The following is a 20827-nucleotide window of genomic DNA, read 5'->3' as shown; positions in this document are numbered from 1 at the left end:
TTTTAGATGGAAACACGATTGATGGGGCACAGCTCAGTAATACATATATCTAGTGCAAATCAATTGTGTATTCTGTTTTATGAGCACTGGTAAAATACAAAAAAATATTTGTTTATGACTTTGCACTCTCAACAATTCTCTATTTTTTCCTCTTTTTCTGGATGTTTCTTGATAAGAGGATACAACTCATTCATATAGCCTCGATAATATGAGGGCTCTGAGAAGAGTTGTTTGGTAACCCAGATGATGACACTGGGCACTTCAAGAGTGTAATGATGGGATGCTGATTATCCTTAGATCAAGCTTTTTTGCTTCACCTTCTGTTTCTTTCAACTTTTGTATCGCTTGACTACATGTTTACCTATATTATCTCACTATTGGCGTAAAATTGTTATTAGTCAACTTTCTTGAATTTTAGATCAAGGGTTGTATATTAGACCTCGGATCCCTTTCGTGTTTTTGAAATATATAGGAAGGGGGCTTAGGAATCCTTGTAGGTCTTTAAATATTTGCCCTCAGACCCTATCTGTTTTGATAACTTTCTAATGAATGCCTTGTCACATTCTGTACATTGGTATGGTTTCTCCCCAGTGTGGATTTTATGATGTCGCTTTAGCGCTCTATTTCTTATAAATGCTTTGTCACATTCTGTACATTTATATGGTTTCTCCCCAGTGTGGATTTTATGATGTAGCTTTAGGTCTCCATTTGTTTTAAATGATTGGTCACATTCTGTACATTGATATGATCTCTCTCCAGTGTGGGTTTTCTGGTGTCGCTTTAGCTCTCCAAGTGTTATAAATGCCTTATCACATTCTGTACATTTATATGGTTTCTCCCCAGTGTGGATTTTGTGATGTCGTTTTAACTTTCCATTTCTTATAAACGCTTTGTCACATTCTGTACATTTATATGGTTTCTCCCCAGTGTGGATTTTGTGATGTAGCTTCAGGTCTCCATTTGATTTAAATGCTTTATCACATTCTGTACATTTATATGGTTTCTCCCCAGTGTGAATTTTATGATGCAGCTTTAGATCTACATTTGTTATATATGTTTTTTCACATTCTGTACAATGATATGGTTTCTCCCCAGAGTGGATATTTTGATGTCGCTTCAGCTGTCCATTTGTTATAAATGCTTTGTCACAATCTGTACATTTATATGGTTTCTCCCCAGTGTGGACTTTCTGATGTTCCATTAGATGGGATTTTCTAATGAATGCCTTGTCACATTCTGTACATTGGTATGGTTTCTCTCCAGTGTGGATTTTATGATGTCTCTTTAGCGCTCCATTTCTTATAAATGCTTTGTCACATTCTGTACATTTATATGGTTTCTCCCCAGTGTGGATTTTATGATGTAGCTTTAGGTCTCCATTTGTTATAAATGATTGGTCACATTCTGTACATTGATATGATCTCTCTCCAGTGTGGGTTTTCTGGTGTTGCTTTAGCTCTCCAAGTATTATAAATGCCTTATCACATTCTGTACATTTATATGGTTTCTCCTCTACGTAGACACTCTGATGCTGCATTAGGTCTTTCATTGCAAAGAAAACTGTTCCACAGTCAGTCAATCAATATGGTTCTTCTCCAGTATGATTTTCTGATGTTGCACTTGCTCTCCCTAATAAATGTGTTGTCACTTTCTAGATATTCATACGGTTTCTCTTCTGTGTGTTCTTTCTGATCTAGGTTAGCTCTTCCTTTGTAATGAGAACCTTATCAGACTTGCTTCTGTAAGTCAGTGTGTTATTTCATCAATGTATATCAGGTGATCGCTAAGAGCCAAGTTCAAACCACATTGGGCAGTTTGGGTTTTCTGTTGGAGAAAAAGACTTTGGCGAGGCATTAGCCTTCAAGGGAAGAAATTGCGAGGTGTATTGTTTTTACATCACTTTCTACACAAGTGATTAATGCATTCATCTTTTTTGTTCATTACTGCTTTTATTGCACCTGTTGGATAAAAAATAAAAAAACATGGGATAAGCTTAAATGGTGGGTCCTTCACAAAAATCTATTGGCATTTAATGAGACATTTAATTGACCACATAGACAAGTGCGCTGAAGAAATTCTAGATTACACTTTCAATGTAAAGATGCAATAGGCAGAGCAAGGGCATACGATCCTTCTTGATGCCCTCCTAATCGCGGAGTGTGGACTCAAGGCGTAACCAAGACTACAGTTGAGTTTTTTGTGCAGCAGCACCACAGTTTTTTGACAGCGGTTCTGTGAAGATCTATAAGTGTCGGATTTGATGGGGCCAGATACTCAGCATTTAGGTCCAAATGTGCCTTTGATGTGAGGGAAACTTCAAAGAGTGGTTTTGAAGGGCACCAGTATCTCTTCCAATCCCAGCACTCACTCCAGACTACCAAAGGGAGTTATCATTCCTTTGTATGGGGTCAGTCTACTACCCTGTGAGGGGTAAGAGTGGGCCCCTTCCTCCCATCTGCCTTGAAAGACCCATCGGGATGCAGATAAATGCTAAATCACACCCAACCCTTGCAGTATCCGTAGCTCTCTAGAAGGAATACACAAAGGGGTCGGTCACCCAGCCCAGACGTGTATTGGAGACAGGCTGTAAGGCACAAAGAGCAGTACAAGCAGAGAAAAGTCCACTTTCTAAAAGCAGCTTTTCAAAAATAGTAATGTTAAATCCGACTTTACCAGTAAAGAGGATTTATCATTACCATTGCAAAGATATGAAACATGAAAAGGCTACTCCTTTCCAATTAGGAATTACAGCTTTAAAGTATTCTACGGATTTCCCGGTTCTAGCCAACGAGAGGAGTAGGCCTTACAGCAGTGAAAAAGTAATTTAACTGTTTGTCACTACCAGGACATGTAAAACATAGAAGTATATGTTCTGCCTTTTACTCACATAGCGTCCTGCCCTTTGGGTTACCAAGGGCCTTCCTTAAGGGTGACTTATATGTAATAAAAGGGAAGTTTTAGGCTTGGCAAGTAGCTTTAAATGGCAACTCGATGTGGCAGTAAACTTCACCCATAGACACTGCAGTGGGAGGCCTGAGACATAGTTTCAGGCTGCATAAGTGGGTGGCACGGTCAGTGCTGCAGCCCACTAGTAGCAAATAATTTGCAGGCCGTGGGCACATGTAGTGCACTTTACTAGGGACTTATAAGCAAACTAAATATGCCAACTGAGTAGGAGCCCTATGAGCCCATGTTATCATGTTCAGGGGAGAGAGCACAAACACTTTAGCACTGATTAGCAGTGGTAACGGTTGCAGAGTCCTAAAGCCAGCAAAAATAAGCACAGAAAATGGAGGGAGGCAGGTAAAATGTTGGGGAAAGACCACCCTAAGGCTGTCAGGTCTAGGAGCCCTTTCCAGTGAATGGACCACACAACAAAGAGCATCACAATAATGGCGGGAAATATAATCAATTGCTGCAAGGGAGTCCTTTATACTATCAGAGAGCCTGTGATAGGACCCAGACAATAATCTGAGCATCTTTCACATAGTGTAACACCAGAGATCAGAGGCTCAGACCAGAGCTGCACAAGAAAAAGGATGTTCACAACCACAATAAACACACATTGGCAAAGTCAAGAAGTCTCACCTTTTAGACATAGGCTTTCCCAATGCTGCACAACATCAAGAAAGAACAAGCATTTGCAACGCAATAGGTCTCGCATTTGTTAGAGTTGGAGCTATTAGTGTAAATATAATTTTTTTTACTTATGCGTTTAGTAGTGGATGGATGTGATGGCAATTGTTTGTTTTACAATTAATTTATAAGCAAGCTTATCGATTGTGTTTCTGGTGTATAGGGCTTACTGGGATACAGTATCAACCAATCCTGGATTTGTTTTAGCAAATGAATACTATGCAGTTTTTAAGGACACAACAAGAATGCTTTATTACAGAAATGGAAATGCTGGGTATGGACATATTGAACCCAAGAGAATAAGAGTCAACTGATTATTTTATTTGTGGGTATTTAATAACGTTAAGCAGTATGATGGTGCTAATTTTACCTGGTTTTTAACACCCCGTTGGATGGCTGCTATGAATGTGATGTGATTATCCCTAGGGGCCCACAACGAGCAGCTTAAAGAGAAAATTTCAGGTTGTAACTAGTAGGTTTGTGCAAAGACTAATGAAACATAGCCGGAGGTTGTACTCATAGGATGAGCATGGAGACAGACTGGGGAAGCACTGGATGCATAGGCATGGGGAGCAGAGACACGATGAGCAGGGCTACAGTGAGACAATGTGAGCTGAAGCAGACACAGGAATTACAGGTTATGAAGGCAGCTATACATAAACCAAAGGGCGTACATTTGGGGGTGGACACACATTGGAGCACGGGGTATCAACCAGGCATAAGGTAAGAAGAGGAGGATGAACACCTGTCAAGGCACAGAGACTGGGGGTGCATGCAATGGACACAGTGGAAGCGAAGAGGACTGGTGAGAGCTTGCATATTGCAGGGAGGCAGGGATACAGTGAGCACATACAACTGCGGAAAAACAAAGTGATGTATCTCTGTGTGAACCCATTAGGAGGTAGCAAAGAAGTGTCCTGAATTTTTACTCTCATCGTCCTAAATTTACACCAATGCCAGTTGGTCACCCTTGGTGATAGAGATGCATAGAGCGCCTTGGTGGGCCTAGGAGAGAGGGCAAAGGCTAGTGCCCGAAAGGAGGGAAAGGCTAGGCAAGCAGAGTGCTTCAGGTGAAGGAGACTAAGAAAATGCTCAGGGGAGAAGGGGCAGTGGGGATTGCTTCAAAGGAAGGACATTGTAAAAGAAAAACCCAGCCCTGGTGAATCACATTCTCAATGACATGGAGTTATCATGTAAACCTACCTGGTCAATAAAGCCTTTGAGGGTGGAGCCATGTCAGGTTTTCACAATATCCACCTGAATCTTATTTACATGCGCTAATGAAAATGGGAACCAGAATGGGTGTGTAGTCTGGCCCTCGTCAACCTTCGTTGGATGAGCCTAATTTATAAACAATTAAAAAGCATTATCACAATGCTTCCACAAGAAGAACAGGCCTCTTTTTGATGCTAATAATCATATCTAAAATTAAACTCACTTTTATAAAAAAAAAAAAAAATTTAAATGCTCTAACTAGGAAGGCATGTGTTATTGATATGTATTGAATGACTAGATTATTGTCTTATTAAAAATACAAGCATTTTGAGAAGGCAAGCTGCCTGCCAAGAGTGCTGGTTATTCCTTCCTCCTCAAGTGTCACACACGGCTCGCCACTAATAGAAAAGTACCCGAAGGGATTTAGCGTATGACAACTCTACAGAAGGTTCATTTTACAAAGTTGAGTTTTTAACAAACCAGTAAGGTATAAGAGCCCACTTCAGAGAACGGAGCACACTTCAGAGGTCAAATGGTTCGAACACCAGTGGGGCCCGCCTAAGACCCTCGTTTCAAAGGTCATGCAAATTTGGCTGTGATAGTACTGCTTATATATCAAAGCGGAGGGGGGGGGGGGGGGAGTAGAAGCGTTCTGGGGGCCAAACTCAGCTTCCAGATATATATCACTAAATCAAAAAGGAGTGGAGCCAAGAGGCCTCGAAGGATCTCGCACAAATATGTAGAATACCGTCAACAGCCATTATCCGCCATTGGTATGTCTGTTGCCATTGGCGCAATCTTGGCTGATAGCATCATCACTGGGTCTTTTGTAGGCCTCCACCAGGAGAAGATCCTCAAAAACCGGTTAGGATCTAGTTTGTGCAGAATAGAAAATTTCAAATTACCTTTTTATCATGTGGTGCAATTTATTCTAAAACATTATAGGGTAAGATTAAAAACGGTGGATGTGAAATATGGGACGTGCAATATGTCCTTCACATCACTTTGCCAACATATTTCAACCTGCATGCGCCCTTGCCGGTTCGATGGCTTTCGTCAGGACCTCATTGAGGAGAAAAACTACTCCCCCCCCCCCCCCCCCATTTAAATTTCTTATCAACATTCAGTAATGGGGAGACCGCACAGGAAGCTAGCGTCTGCGTCACAAGAGTGCAGCCAACGCCTCTCTCCAACAACCCTAGGGGGAACTCCCAAAAATCTTAAAAGCAGAGGAGAAATGCTTCCTTCATACAAAAAATGTGATACCGCAAGATGCAGTATTTATTGGATGAAATATTACAACACTAGAGTGATATTTGGATGTATGAACGGGATAACTTATACATAACACACGTTTACCACTATTCTGAATTCCTCAGACTTGCAGCGCGGGCACCGTGTCAATTCAAAGTCTAAAATAGGAATTCAACTGTTAGAGAATAACACTTATTTTACAAAAGATAATTACATTCTATGCACATTATACAATATATAGATATGTGAGTAAACTCAGCATCTGTTTTGCTTTAGCTAACCATAATTCACATTAGCCAACTCCACATAAGTCTGTGCCGTAAAATAAAGATTTCATGAGAATTTGTATGCTTGTGGGAGAACGTACGTTCATCATATGACTGAGAATTAAAGATGTCATGTTTGTTTTTTATTCTCGGAGGGACAGATTAAGGAATGAGTAAGGGTGTAATCACACAACACGAGGTAATGCAACATTTTTAAAAGCGTAAGAGCATGCGGAAAACGGTCTGTAAATTCAAACACAGATGTTGTGCTGAGGTTTTTTTCTGCAATAGAAAAAGCCACATCTGCGCGCGCATCCAAAAGGGGACCATTTTTAGAAAGTCCCCAATGTTTTTCAAATTAAGCACAAAAAACACACGGATTTCGTTTCAATGCCACCCCGCATTTATTTGCGGTTCAATCTTGCCATTTCTCCCGTACATTTTATGCAGAGGGAAAATAAAAAATTTTGGGAAACAGCGCTTGGTATTTTCACACTTGACTGCCCCAGCCAGTCAGGCTTTTAACAGCCGTTCACGGCCTCCATATAACTGCACGGCTCAGGGGAGGGGGATGCGAGAACATCCCAGACTTTGGTGGGCTTGGAATGGAGAGGGGACCATGTGCCTGGAGCCCTGGCCCCCAAACTGCAGACAGGCGAGCCCAGTGGTAAGTAAGTGCAGGCAGACAGAGCGCACACAGTATACTCATCTGCTGTTCATCAGTCCTGCAGGAGCAGCTGATATCTAGACGTCTCTTTGACCCGCCACCGGCTCACTGGGGAGTTGTAGCATGGTCCATCCCTGCCGTAGCTCTCTGGCCGAGACTCATTCAATATTTACTCACAAGGTTCCTTCCCTGCTATAGCTCTCTGGGCTAGACTCATTCAATGTTTACTCACAAGGTTCCTTCCCTGCTATAGCTCTCTGGGCTAGACTCATTCAATGTTTACTCACAAGGTTCCTTCCCTGCTATAGCTCTCTGGGCGAGGCTCATTCAATGTTTACTCACAAGGTTCCTTCCCTGCTGTAGCTCTCTGGACGAGACTCATTCAATGTTTACTCACAAGGTTCTTTCCCTGCTGTAGCTCTCTGGCTGAGACTCATTCAATATTTACTCACGCTCTGCCTTGAAGCTGCATGCATAGCGCTCACCAGGTTTGCACAACTCTGCCGTTATCCCACCTGAAGCGGCGGTGTTGCTCAAATTAAACAAGCATTTGCAATGCAATGGGAAACAGCCTTTACAACAAGGTAAATACATCGCATGCATTTGCCTCACATTTTTTTACCGCGATTATACATTTACATCGCATACCAATAGCACAAATTTAAGGTAAGGTGGGGGGTCTCCCCCCACAAATACATACATTGTTTTTAAATATAAAAACAATGAGTTGTATTGGAATGTGATGAAAATGCATAATCGCGGTCAACAAAATACAACCCAATGCAATAGGCAACGCATTTGCGAGCGTTTAAGCTATTAGCATTGTATAGGGCAGTGCTTTTTATTTATCTGTTTTGATAATTAACACAAATAAAAGGCATTGTCATTTCAAATGCCAATAGCTCAGACTCTTGTAAATGCGAGACCTATTTAATTTCAAAGAAGCGGCCGCCATTATCCCGGGCTGCTTGGAAAGTGAAAGAGCACACGAGGCGCTGAATGTTGCAGGAAAGCATATCGTGCCTGCAGTGTGAGAAACTCATTAAAGAAAGTAGTGATTACAGACTAAATAAGGCATACCATGTAACAACAGAAGTAAAATGGTAAGTCCTCATGGGAGGTTACAAACGAAGACAAGGCGGTACTAAGGAGGGACAAAAAAGCATGTTAACGAATCAGAAGTCAGCTTTTACGAAGAACATTGACACAAGCCAATGACAAATATGGGCGGCGCTTCACGTCTATTCTCGAATACAGTAGGTCTCGCAGAGCAGCACATGCCCTGCCCAAGCTCGACCTAAAAAGGCAGTTCTCCTTTAATTTGTTTAAACTGCACCTGCAATGGTGCTCTTTGACCTGCCTTTCACCTTGGCTGTTGGCTCTGGCAGCAGGCATCATATCACAACTGAACTGTAATAAGTTATAAATGTACAATTGTGGCCAACAGCAATTAGAAAACAACAGATCTACTCTACTGTAACAATGTATTAGATTCCAGCTGAGAAGTCACAGTGCCCCCAGCAACATACTGCAGAGAATATGAAAGGCGGGTCGCTGGACAGAAATGTCGCTGCCACCTAAATAAAGTGAGACTTGACATATCCCGCTCTCTTTCTTCAGATCGTTTTCCCCTGGAAATTCTTCTCCAATAGCTGATAAGGATGCACTTATTGAAACACCTTTACTCGCTGCACTGCTTGAGTTGCTATACGACAACATGAATATATCAAGGTGTTACCAGACATCATATACACGGTTTTGATACTTAAGCTACATAACATGTTGGCTACAAGTGAAAAACAACTGATTGTTAATACTAAAGATCTCACATTCTACATTAAAAAGGTGCCACGAAAGTTTAAAAGAGCACTGAAGGAAAGAAGATGGAGTGCATGACCAAGAACTACACATATGGGAGGGATAGTTTATTTATGTTAAACAGTATATTGCAAGTCACTGGGAGGTCCATAACTTTAACTTGCAACATCCTTATAAAGTAAAACGGGGGTAGTTTATACCTTATATTATTCACACATTTCTAAATATGTCAGCAAATGTGTTCTGGTATATTTGGTTGCAAATTCCTTTACCACAATAAGTAGTTTCCGCCTTCTGCATGGTACAGTCGTGTACAGCACCCAAATAGATGAATGCCTCATATTAACAAAACCATACCACAGAAGTGTTGTTTAAAAGGAACACAGATAGGAATTCCTTTTAATGACAGCTGATTGACTCAGAAAGGAAGCGTCAAATCTTGAGGTAAAGCAAATGGACATTTACCATGTCAGTTATTAATGTAAGCAGGGGCAATTGCAGATGTGCCAGGTGGTCTATACACACAAGTAAATAAATGAATAAATCTGCAGGTCTTCAAGAATAAGGCTTGTTTTCATAGTTGCTCCTATTTATTTGCACACTGTTTTCCTGCTAGTGAGAGGCCGATTGCACAAATGTGTTAAGAGGGTGCTGTAATTAGCACACGCACAAATGCAAACGCTATGGGGATCGGTCCTCATAGCACGCTAATCCTCACAGTGGTGCGTGTCTTGTTTTGTCAGTGTTTACCAACACTGGGAGGAGCTACCAGTGTATGTGAAAAAAATAAACCACACACTATGTTATGTTATGTTATGTAAGCTTGTCGAGCGCGCTAATACCCGAAGGTGTCCTGGCGCTGTAGCAAAGTGTCTGAAGGAGAAATGAACAAGACTCAATACCAGGGGCGATGTCAAGGCCTGGTAGAGAACAACCAGGTCTTCAAGCCTCTTCTAAAAGAGAGTAGGTCAGAAGTGGCTCTAAGAGAAGGAGGCAGTTCGTTCCAAGCATAGGATGCCTTCCGCACAAAGCTTTTACCGCCCCAGTTGGCCTTTTTTATCCTGGTGATGACTGCCAGTTTTGCCTCACTGGAGCGAAGAGCTCTCTGCGGGTGATACCACTGGAAACGTTTCCTAAGATCGTATGGTCCCACTCCGTGTAGCGATTTATGTGCTATACAGAGGGCCTTGAAGAGCACCCGATGTTTCATGGGAAGCCAGTGGAGGTCTCGAAGACCTTTACTAACGGATACAAACTTGGGTGTATTAGTCAACAATCTAGCTGCCGCATTCTGGGCCATCTGGAGTCTACTAAGATGTTTGTTATGGACAGTAAGGTAGAGACCATTACAATAGTCCAGGTGGGACAGAGCTAGAGCAGACACCACAGATCTAAAACTATCAGTAGATAGATAGGGTTTGATTTTTCTCAGCGTCCTGATGGTTAGGAAGCAGGTAGAGGTCACTCTGTTTACCTGATTCTCAAAAGAAAGCCTATTGTCAATAATAACCCCCAGGTCCTTTACTTTGGTAGTAGGAGGGGGAGGGGGGTCCAGATCACTAGGCCACCAGGCGGGAGACCAAAAACAGGGTTTATTTCCAAACAGGATAACCTCCGTTTTGCCAGCGTTCAGTTTCAAACAATTATTGGCCATCCAGCTAGTGATGGCAATCATACAATTCTGGCAGATGGACGCTTTAATTGCTTCCGTCCCTTTGTTTAGGGATATCACGATCTGGGTGTCGTCGGCGTAGGATGTTAGCCTAAGGCCAAAAGATCGTATCAGAGGGGCAAGGGGCTTCACATAAACATTAAAGAGCGTAGGGCTCAGCGATGACCCCTGCGGGACTCCACAAGGCAAAACGAAAGACTTAGAAGAAAAAGTCCCCATTTCCACATTTTGAGTTCTGTGGGTCAAAAAGGACCTCAGGAGGGTTAGGGCAGAGCCCTGAATCCCGATCTGGGATAGGCGTTCCAATAGTATCTCATGGTGCACAGTATCAAAGGCCGCCGATAAGTCTAATAGAATCAGGATGGCTGAGCCACCCTGATCGACGGTTTCCCTAATCTCTTCTGTTGCTTTCAGCAGGGCCGACTCGGTACTGTGCCCAGTTCGAAACCCATATTGTGAGTGGTCCAACAAGTTGTAAGTGTTAAGAAACAGGCTGAGTTGAGTATTCATCGCCTTCTCCAGAATCTTAGCAGGAAAAGGAAGACGGGAGATAGGCCTGTAATTAGTGGGGTCCTTGGGATCAAGATTGGGTTTTTTTAGGAGAGGAAGGATTGAAGCTGTTTTCCAGGCCAGAGGGTAGTGTCCTGAGCCCAATATCTGATTAAGTAAGGGAGTAAGGGTATTTGCAATGATGTCAGGGGATAGATTAATTATTGAAGCAGGGCAGGGATCTTTCGGAGAGCCGGATCTGCAACCCCGCACCAGATTAGCCACCATCTGAGTGGAAAGTGGCGTGAACTTATCAAGGATGGATGTGCAATTGGAGGACAACTGATACGGGCTTGCCTCCAAAAGAGGTCTAGTGGGTTTGTTAAAGGATGAAAAAATACCATCCACTTTAGATAGGAAGAATTGCGCTAAAGTGTTGCAGAGCTCGTCACTGCTGTGTATGATGGATTTAGGGGGGGAAATAAGAGTTGACAGTTTTAAAAAGTTCCTTTACAGAGGATTTGGCTTCATTGATTTTTTTAGAAAAGTAGGCCTTTTTTTCCGACAGCAGCTGATTTTTGTAATCTAGGAGGCGAGATCTATACCTCTCTTTGTTAATGGAGAGATAGCCGTTTCGCCAAAGCCGCTCCAGGCGTTTACACTCAGATTTCAGCTCTTGAAGGGTCTGTGAAAACCAAGGGGCAGAGGGTGTCCTGCGCTTAGGGAAGCACCATTTTACAGGGGCAAGCTTGAGGCAAGCTGAGTTAATCCAGTCATCATAGGCACTAGCCGCTTCCTCTATATTAGGGAGGAAGTCTGGGACTGAACTAGTCAGTGCTTTACTAAAATTGGTGGGGTTTAAGTTTTTCCATGCCCGGGTAGCTATCCCATCCCTGTGATTTAAATGTGCTTGTGGAGGAGCTGATTGGGAAATCTGAAAGAGGATAGCCGAGTGGTCAGTCCAAGGTAGAGGCATGATGTCAACAATTGACAAACATGGTGAGTTAGTAAAGACCCCATCCAGGGTGTGACCAGCTTTGTGAGTGGGACCAGGTACCTGTTGCCGAAGGTCAACTGCACTCATAACGTCAATCAATTGAGCCGTATCTGGGTCAAGAGGGTCGTTAAGGTGAAAATTAAAATCACCTATAGCGGTGAACGTTTTAGCACAAAGACCTTCTTCCAATAATAGGCCAACGGAGTTAAGAAAACCCCCTTTAGTACCTGGGGGACGGTAGATGAGCATCACTTTAAGTGTGTCATGAGGGCCGAAGCGTACGTTTATAGATAAAGCTTCGCACGCGCTATTGGACGCGTCCTCAAAAATGGTATTGAGATTTTTGTGGTAAATCACAGCCAAGCCGCCACCTCTCCTTAACGGGCGATCAAGGCTGTAGCTAAGAAAATCGGGAGGGGAGGCCCTCACCAACTCTGGTCCAGATGTTTTGTCTGTCCAGGATTCGGTGATAAAGGCCATCTTAACATCCTGTTCCTCAATCAGGAGGGAGCATTCGTGGCTGTGCTTAACTAGGGAACGGGCATTCACCAGAAGACATTTAAAAGGAGGTGCCTTCCTAGGTGGGTTAAGTATCGTGCAGCCTGGTGATAAATATTTAATGGGGGCGTCCAAAATTAATGGAAGTGGGCCAAGGCAGCCTTCGCAGCATGCCGGCAGGGATTTGGCTTGCGTAAAAGGAGAAAATCTAGGGCAGGGGGAGATGCTGGTAGCAGGATTCATCTTCAAAAGCATGTCCCTCGTGTAGGATCTGATGATCACTATTGGAGAGGCAGAGTTCCTCGCCCCGAGCCCGGCACGAGCGCGGACGGGCGCAGACGGGCTTGCCTTTGGCGCGCCTTTGGCGCGCCTTTGGCGCGCCCGCTGCGCGCGTCCGCTGCGCGGTCGCGTCAGGGCGTGCTTAAATGACATCAGCAAGTAGATTGCTGCCTCAGCACTGGCTGCCGTTCACCGGGACCGCCTACAATAAGTGACGGCAGAACCCAACTTCCACTACGAGCCAGGGGTAAGATCTTTAAAACTGAGTATTTTTTAAAATAAAACGGATTAAAATGAGGCCAGAGGACAATGTGCAAAATAGCAAAAACGAAAATAGGCAGTAAACAAATATCGTCAAATCTCGTTAGCCACTCGCACTCACGCTCTGCTTCCCACCAGCACCTGGAGGGTATTGAACACAACCCTCCAGGCAAACACTACTGCGCGGTCGCGTCAGGGCGTGCTTAAATGACATCAGCAAGTAGATTGCTGCCTCAGCACTGGCTGCCGTTCACCGGGACCGCCTACAATAAGTGACGGCAGAACCCAACCTCCACTACGAGCCAGGGGTAAGATCTTTAAAACTGAGTATTTTTTAAAATAAAACGGATTAAAATGAGGCCAGAGGACAATGTGCAAAATAGCAAAAACGAAAATAGGCAGTAAACAAATATCGTCAAATCTCATTAGCCACTCGCACTCACGCTCTGCTTCCCACCAGCACCTGGAGGGTATTGAACACAACCCTCCAGGCTAAAAATACTTAGATTTTGAAATGTACTGGTTTATTCAAAGAGGAATCCAAAAATTACCTGGGTGCAGGTTTGTGTTTCTGCGCATGTTTTGAATGTGTCATGTGGAAGGTCAGTGATGGCCCTCGAGGGAGGGCAACGCTGGCGAAGGATGTCAACAAGCAGCATCTCAGTCTGGCAGGTTGTGTGACGTGCCTTGGAATTCCTGCCACGGAAGCCGGAGTCTCACGACAACGAACAGATGGCCCTCTGACCCACATATGAATGTGAGGGGAGTCTACCAGCAGCGCAACATGAGACAGACAGGGAGCCCATTACTGGAAGCTCCGTTTAAACATAGATCTGAGTGACGTTGCAGGAATGCGCAACAGCAGACGCTCAATCTCCAACAAGATATCCTCACCCCAGTTCTTTTAATACTTGATTTTTAATCAAATATTGCCCAAGGCATCAGATGCGTGGCAGGTTTCACACAACGTACAACAAGCCAAACATAACAGCATTTAGATGGGAAGCAACACAGAGTAGCCTGTCCACATGTTGACAGAGTGCACACTATATGTCTCCCTGCTACAATTAGGTTAATAAAAAATGAGACAAGTGTTGCCTCTGGCCAAGAAATAGCCCAGAGAATAAAAGCCGAAAAATAACTGCAGAGATGAACCCTGGCGATTCCAGGGATACATAGTTAATTATACTCCATTATAGCTATAAACCAAAAAGATAGCACCACGTAGAGGAGTCCATCTTTACACGCCAGGCCGAGGCAGAAGTGACAGCATGCCGCCTCCTCTGAATTCACGCAACTGTCAGGCAAGAGAAACTACACCCACCCTCCCTTCAAGCAAACGCACACAAGAAAAAAAAATGAATCTATAGCAGACAACATTTATTTTATGTGAAAGTGGGACAGTAAATCTTTTGATTAAATTTAACTAAAACACAATCACTGTATTTGTATTCTAATTTATATAGTGCTCAGTCTTGGTGATATGCGCTCCATAACAGATTCGCAATAGTAAATGTAACAAAAAATAGAATACGGATAAGTGTAGCCAATAACCCTGATGGGTTATTACCAATAGTCTTCTCCACTTTCCCTCGCCTCATCAACCCCCTACATGTTGAAACAAGCACCCCAGTCCCTTTGAAGATCTTTAAACTATGGCTCCAGTTTGATCTTTGACACATTTTAACAACCATCTTGCTGCGGACATCACCCTCTGATAAAAACAGAGCCTGGCAAGGAATCAGAGCATTTCCTCTAAGCAGCGAGCACCAGTAACATTACCCAATGACATTCATATTTTTTGAAGCCATGAGGAGATCGGCAGCTCTGTTAAAGACAAGGAATGTCCTGAGCTGCCAAGTAATCTCCCGTGTGTACCAAAAATATGAACCTGAAATGTGTAACGTAGCTGGTGCTTTTGCAAAGCACTACGGAATGAAACAACAAGCCCAAGAGCGAGCTGCTGCTAATGCGTGGCTTGAGGCGAACAAAGAGCGACTCCAGAAGGGATCACCAGAGCGAGAGGACGTGGCTCAGCAGTCAGAGCTGCAGGCTTCGGAGCTGGGGATTCGTGTTTGAGCCTCGGCAGTCGGTTCAACATCCTGTGAATGATCCTGGAAATGTTCTTTGCCCTAAAGTGCACTAAAAAAACAACTTACAAGCATTGATCGATATCGGAGGGGGTGGTGGGGGCCCACACAAGCACTATCGTGGGAGGCGGTGGAGAGCACAGGAATATTAAGTGCAGAGGCGTATGAGAAGTGAGCAGAGGCAGGCAGGAATTTTTTTTGGTTTGTTTTTTTAACCAATCCCACCTTAGAAGGAAGCCCAAACCAAGCTATCCTACCAAAATAAAACCAACTGACGGCGGTCTTCTAAATGTGCCACAATTTAAATAAAGCTAAATAAAATTCAAGCAACAGAGCGGGAAGCACGGCAGGGGAGGCAGCAGTAATGTAATTGTGGCATTGAGATGGGAAAGGACTAACACTGTTATATTCAAATATAAGCAGGTAGGGAGCTGAAGTTCAACCCAGACAAACAATAACAGAGCAGGAATCCAAGCAAAAAAAATAGTCCCTCAAGAAAAGATAAAGAACCATAGTGGAATGAGACCGTACTATGTCCCTGCTCTGGGAGAGGAACAGAAGAGAGAAAGGAGGGACAAAGAGGCAGGACTGACCACTAGCAAGCAGGGATTTTTGAAGGACGCTGACAGACAAATGAAAAGCAATGTAAGAAATGGGTTGGACTTTATGTCCACAGACCGATTGCAGCAGGTCTCGAAGAGACAGCTGCGCTTTCTAACTCGACCTAAAAAAGCATTGAGAGAGAGAGAAGAGCGTGTCCTGCCTGCAACATCAGGCAGAAGAAAACCAATTAAGAAAATAGTGCTCCCAGGCTCCAATTAAAGCATACATGTAACAACCGAAGTAAAAGGGCCAGTTGCCGTGGGAGGTTACAAATGAAGACAAGGCAGGACAAAGGAGGGACTAACAAGCCTATTAACCAATCAGAAGCCATATTTACGAAGGACAATGACAAGCCAATGACAAATATGGGCTGGGCTTCAATTACATACTCCAATACAGCATGCCTCCTAGAGCAGTGCATGCGCTGCCCAGGCTCGACCTAAAAACATTAAACATTTCACTGGAACTCAAGAAATACGGCTTTCATCGCCATGACCATTCCTCATAATTCTGGTGAGATTTCCTGTTCAATCAACATTCCGTTAATCTAAACCTTAAAACTCTAGTCTCAATCAGCACAACTTGCAGGAAACAGATTGAAGAATTTCTCCCTTCTAAATAAGGGGTGGGTAATTAATGAAGGAAACTTGGTCTAAAATTATTCATTCTGGCAATAACATTTAGTATTGATTCTTCATTACAGATAAACAGGACAGTCTATGATTTCACTTAAAATTTTCAATAAACAAGCTGTCACTGGGGGTGGGGAGGGGAGCCTACTTAAAGTAAACAAACTCAAAATAAACTTGACTTAACTAAAAAGGTCACAAAGTGATGCCTCACCAGCAGACTCGACTACGGCAACGCACTCTTCACCGGAATAAACAAAAACCTCACCCGCAAGCTACCAAACATCCAGAACGCCATCGCAAGACTGGTCCTCAACCTGCCAAGACACTGCCACATCTCCCAGCACCTGCGCACACTCCATTGGCTCCCCATAGAGGATAGAGTCACCTTCAAGATGCTCACCCACGCACACAAGGTCCTCCACGACACTGGACCAGCATACCTGAACAGCCGACTCAAATTCCACGCACCCCAAAGCACCCTACGATCAGCCTAGCTCTCCTATGCCGTGGTCCCCCACACCAGAAAGACCAGATCGGGAGGCCGCTCCTGCTCCTTCCTCGTGGCCAGAGCCTGGAACGCCCTTCCGCTGCACCTCAGACAGAAAACATCGCTCCCAATCTTCGCAAGAAACCTCAAAACCTGGCTTTTCGACAGACCCCCTCCTTGATGGACCGGAACCTGCACCCAGCCAGCCACCCACCCCCAGCACCCACCCACCCCAGCACCTTGAGAAGCTTAGGGGTGAGTAGTTGTGCTTAACAAACACCTGATTTATTGATGCCTCCAATATTAAAACACGGGCCTCATCACCATGCCATGGACAGTTGTCAGAACATGGCAATCAGACCATCTCACACCTAAGCATAGAGACAGGTGGTGGACAATGGAGTGTACACAACCAGCCAGGTGATGGACAACTGCCCAACGACAAACAGCAGAGAATGCATGCAAGCCCCGACAAGAACACCCCTGGTCCTCACAGCCAACCTACTGCTACGATTAATGTACACTACTCCAGCAATAAATAGCTTGGGTGGAGGGAACTCCATTAAAAAAGTCTGACATCAAAATATGTGGATCACTTAATCTCCCCATGCCTACCAAAAAATGAAGGTGTCCTGTAACAAAACTGATGCTCATGTAAAGTTCTCTGGTCTAGTTCGCGCTATATAAAACTCTAAAAAAAATAATAAAAAAAAAGAAAAAGAAAAAAAGGTACTCCAAGCGGGAGTAGGGTACATCGAATATGTACTCCGAGTGGGAGTAGGGTACACCCAATATGTGCTCCGAGTGGGAGTAGGGTACACCCAATATGTGCTCCGAGTGGGAGTAGGGTACATCCAATATGTGCTCCGAGTGGGAGTAGGGTACACCCAATATGTACTCCGAGTGGGAGTAGGATACATCAATATGTGCTCCGAGTGGCAGTAGGGTACATCCAATATGTGCTCCGAGTGGGAATAGGGTACATCCAATATGTGCTCCGAGTGGGAGTAGGGTACATCCCATATGTGCTCAGATTGGGAGTAGGGTACATCCCATATGTGCTCCGAGTGGGAGTAGGGTACACCCAATATGTGCTCTGAGTGGGAGTAGGGTACATCCAATATGTGCTCCGAGTGGGAGTAGGGTACATCCAATATGTGCTCCGAGTGGGAGTAGGGTACATCCAATATGTGCTCAGAGTGGGAGAAAGGTACTCTGACCGGGAGTAGGGTCGCCCATCACCCTCAGGCCTCACATAGCCTACAGTGTTAAGCACTCTGACAGTCACGCGAGTTGCTTGATTATCAAATGAACGCTGCTCTGATGCTTAATGAACCCCAACATTACAGCCATGTTGTTAAACGTTTCATTTACGATTAGCGTCGAACAATCCAATGTACCTCGCTCTTTATTTTTACTGTACATTCACTGCACAGTATTTCTTTAGGTGCTGTGCATTTCTAAGCTACGGTCTATGTAAACACACCAATGTGTTATAATCCAGGGACACTGCCCTCAACTTCATCACGTGGTTTACCAGGGGCCACAATTTTTGGGGGCCACTTTTCCATTTCAACCCGAGTACCCAACAGGAGTGACAGTCTGAGCGTTGATATTTTTCAACTTAAATTGTTTATAGACATATGAGAGAGATTGGGAATGTTACGGTTTAATAATACTCTTGAACTGTACTCATAGGGCTAGGCGCGCTACTAGCACTGGATTAGAGACAAGGTCCTAACTAGCCAGGTTAAAAACAAAGCAAGTCTTGCCGTAGTACAGACTGTCTGTTTAACTACAATTATAACAGTCTTTATGTAACCACTGCCCACGTCTATTACTTAAAACATCACACTTCAGCTTGGAACATACAGCTGAAAACTGCATGAAGTACAACCACAGAACTTCCGGGTGAAGATAATTAGAGCATCTGTGTCTGACACCCCACAACTCACCTGCAGCAGATCACACGGAGCGCTCACCTCACAGCACTCCGGGCTGAAAATAACTCACCTGCCGGAGTCTGGCATTCAGGACTTATGTGGTCGCCACGCCATTACCAGGGACGTCAGAAGCGCGTCATCCAAACACCCTCTAGTCACCCCCACCCTACGGATAATTGATGTTAATGGCCAACTGCTATGCCCCTTGGTTTGGCGCCCCTCCCACAAGGGAGGGGGGGGGGGGGATGTGGCTGGACCGGGCACCTTACTGGACCTCACCCCCCACACCACCCCCCAGCAGAACCAGCCTGGACTGGGCGGGGGTAGGGGGAAGTGAAGGCGGGGAAGGGACAGGCAGAAGGACACTGGGTTCTGCCTGGTCATAAAGTTAAGCACAGGATTGTGGCTCGGGGGGGAGGAGGGGGCATTTAACCACAGACGCGGGACGGGCCCCCTCCTCTTCTACAGAGGGGAGGGAGGAGGGAGTTGGAGGAAAGGCCATGCGGGGTGCGGGAGGTATGAAAAGTGAATCCATGCCCCCCCGCATGGGCAGCGATGCATCAGTGCCTGGGCTGTGCCAGCTCGAGGACTGGTGCTCGCCCACCAGAGAAGGCCTGTGGGTAGGCTGACCAGATCTTGAGAACCAAAAACCAGGACATTTTGCAAAGATAGGACAAACAATTTTACATCAACAATGCTGCGCAGAATGACAACTCTTATCAACAACATTGGAACACAGAAGAAGCACTAAGAAAAAAATAAAATGTAATTTCTAAAACCAGCAGCATACCTGTTAATTAAATTGCTTCCTTTTAACAGCTGCTAACTAGCACAACTTTAGAACACACAATGTCACTTCTCACTAGTTTCAGTCGACCCCCTTTAAAACGCGGGACATGAGCAAAAATTGCAAAAATCTGCCAGGACAGCTGGCGAAAACCCGGGACTGTCCGGGCAAATCCAGGATGCCTGGTCATCCCACCTGTGAGGCTGCCTCTCCATCCGCGGGCCCCGTGGGAAGGGTCCCCTCCCAGCCCCTGCATCACCTTCTTCTGTCGCCTTAGTGTGTGTGTGTGTGTGTGTGTGTGTGTGGATACAGTCTCAATGTAGTGCTAGAAGGTGGGGTTTTGTAGCGCTCAGAGGTTGCAGGCTGCGGCACTGAGCGCTTGGTGGAGTGGGGTTGAGCTGCACGGCCCATGACGGACTCTGACTTCCCCAGAGGTGGGACACGTCGACGCCTTGGTACTGTGGAGTGTTTGCGTCAACTTTTTTGAAAATTATTTTGTAGAGTTTTTTTTAATGCTTTTTTAATAATCTAGCTTGAACTCGACCCGAAGATATCAGGTGTCATAGCGCTTTACATGAGCACCAGTTTCGTTACAGATGGACACATTCATTTGTTTTAGGCACAGGGAGATTAAGTGATTTGCCCAGAATCACAGGATGTTGAGCGTTGTTGCCGAGACTCAAACGTGGTTCCCCAGCTTCGAGGTCGACCGCTCTAGCTGTAAGGTCTCATCCTGACTTGAGCTGAAGGCATTAGAGCACTTCATAGAATTGGCATAGAATCCATGACGTGAGCTGTATTAGGTGTAGATAAAGACACAGTGACAATACGTAAAGGGCGTGCACAGTAGACAGGAGGTTACGTTGATGACACTTCTTGGAGGTAAGTAAGGTATATATATGTAAATCACTAGACAGAATTAGACCAGCAGCGATAAAGGTTACATGAGGAGTAGACAAGCGTCCATAATAACAATAAATAGAGGAACTTAACCTTCCTTGTAGACGACGAACAGTAGTGACGATGACCAATGTAAGGTCTGAGGTAACCAAGGTATGGCGTAGTGAAGGTGGGGAGAGCGGGGCTTTGTCCTACTCGAAGGTGGTAATGCTCAGATTTGTTTAGAGGGTGGGGGATGGAGGCAAACAGTTTAGACTGATGCTTTAAGGGGGGAGTTTAGGTATTTGTCGAAGAGTAGCAGTTTCAGTTTCTTCTTCACGTGAGGGAATGACT

At 44.6% G+C, this 20827-nt stretch overlaps 1 protein-coding gene across 1 annotated transcript in view; it reads right to left on the bottom strand.

The window, feature by feature from the left end:
- Nucleotides 1–385: 385 nt before the first annotated feature.
- LOC146822376 (uncharacterized) overlaps nucleotides 386–20827 on the bottom strand; it is a 49654-nt gene continuing 29212 nt past the window's right edge. The window contains exon 2 of the mRNA XM_085613463.1: nucleotides 386–1958. Within this exon, the coding sequence (XP_085469589.1) occupies nucleotides 482–1549 (1068 nt within the window). The 5' untranslated portion in view covers nucleotides 1550–1958 and the 3' untranslated portion in view covers nucleotides 386–481. The remainder of the gene's footprint in view (nucleotides 1959–20827) is intronic.

The sequence above is a fragment of the Triturus cristatus genome, chromosome 6, assembly GCF_964204655.1.
Source record: "Triturus cristatus chromosome 6, aTriCri1.1, whole genome shotgun sequence".
In the NCBI taxonomy this organism is placed as follows: domain Eukaryota; kingdom Metazoa; phylum Chordata; class Amphibia; order Caudata; family Salamandridae; genus Triturus; species Triturus cristatus.
The sequence above is the reverse complement of the archived record's forward strand: the minus strand, read 5'-3'. Positions and strand labels throughout refer to the sequence as shown.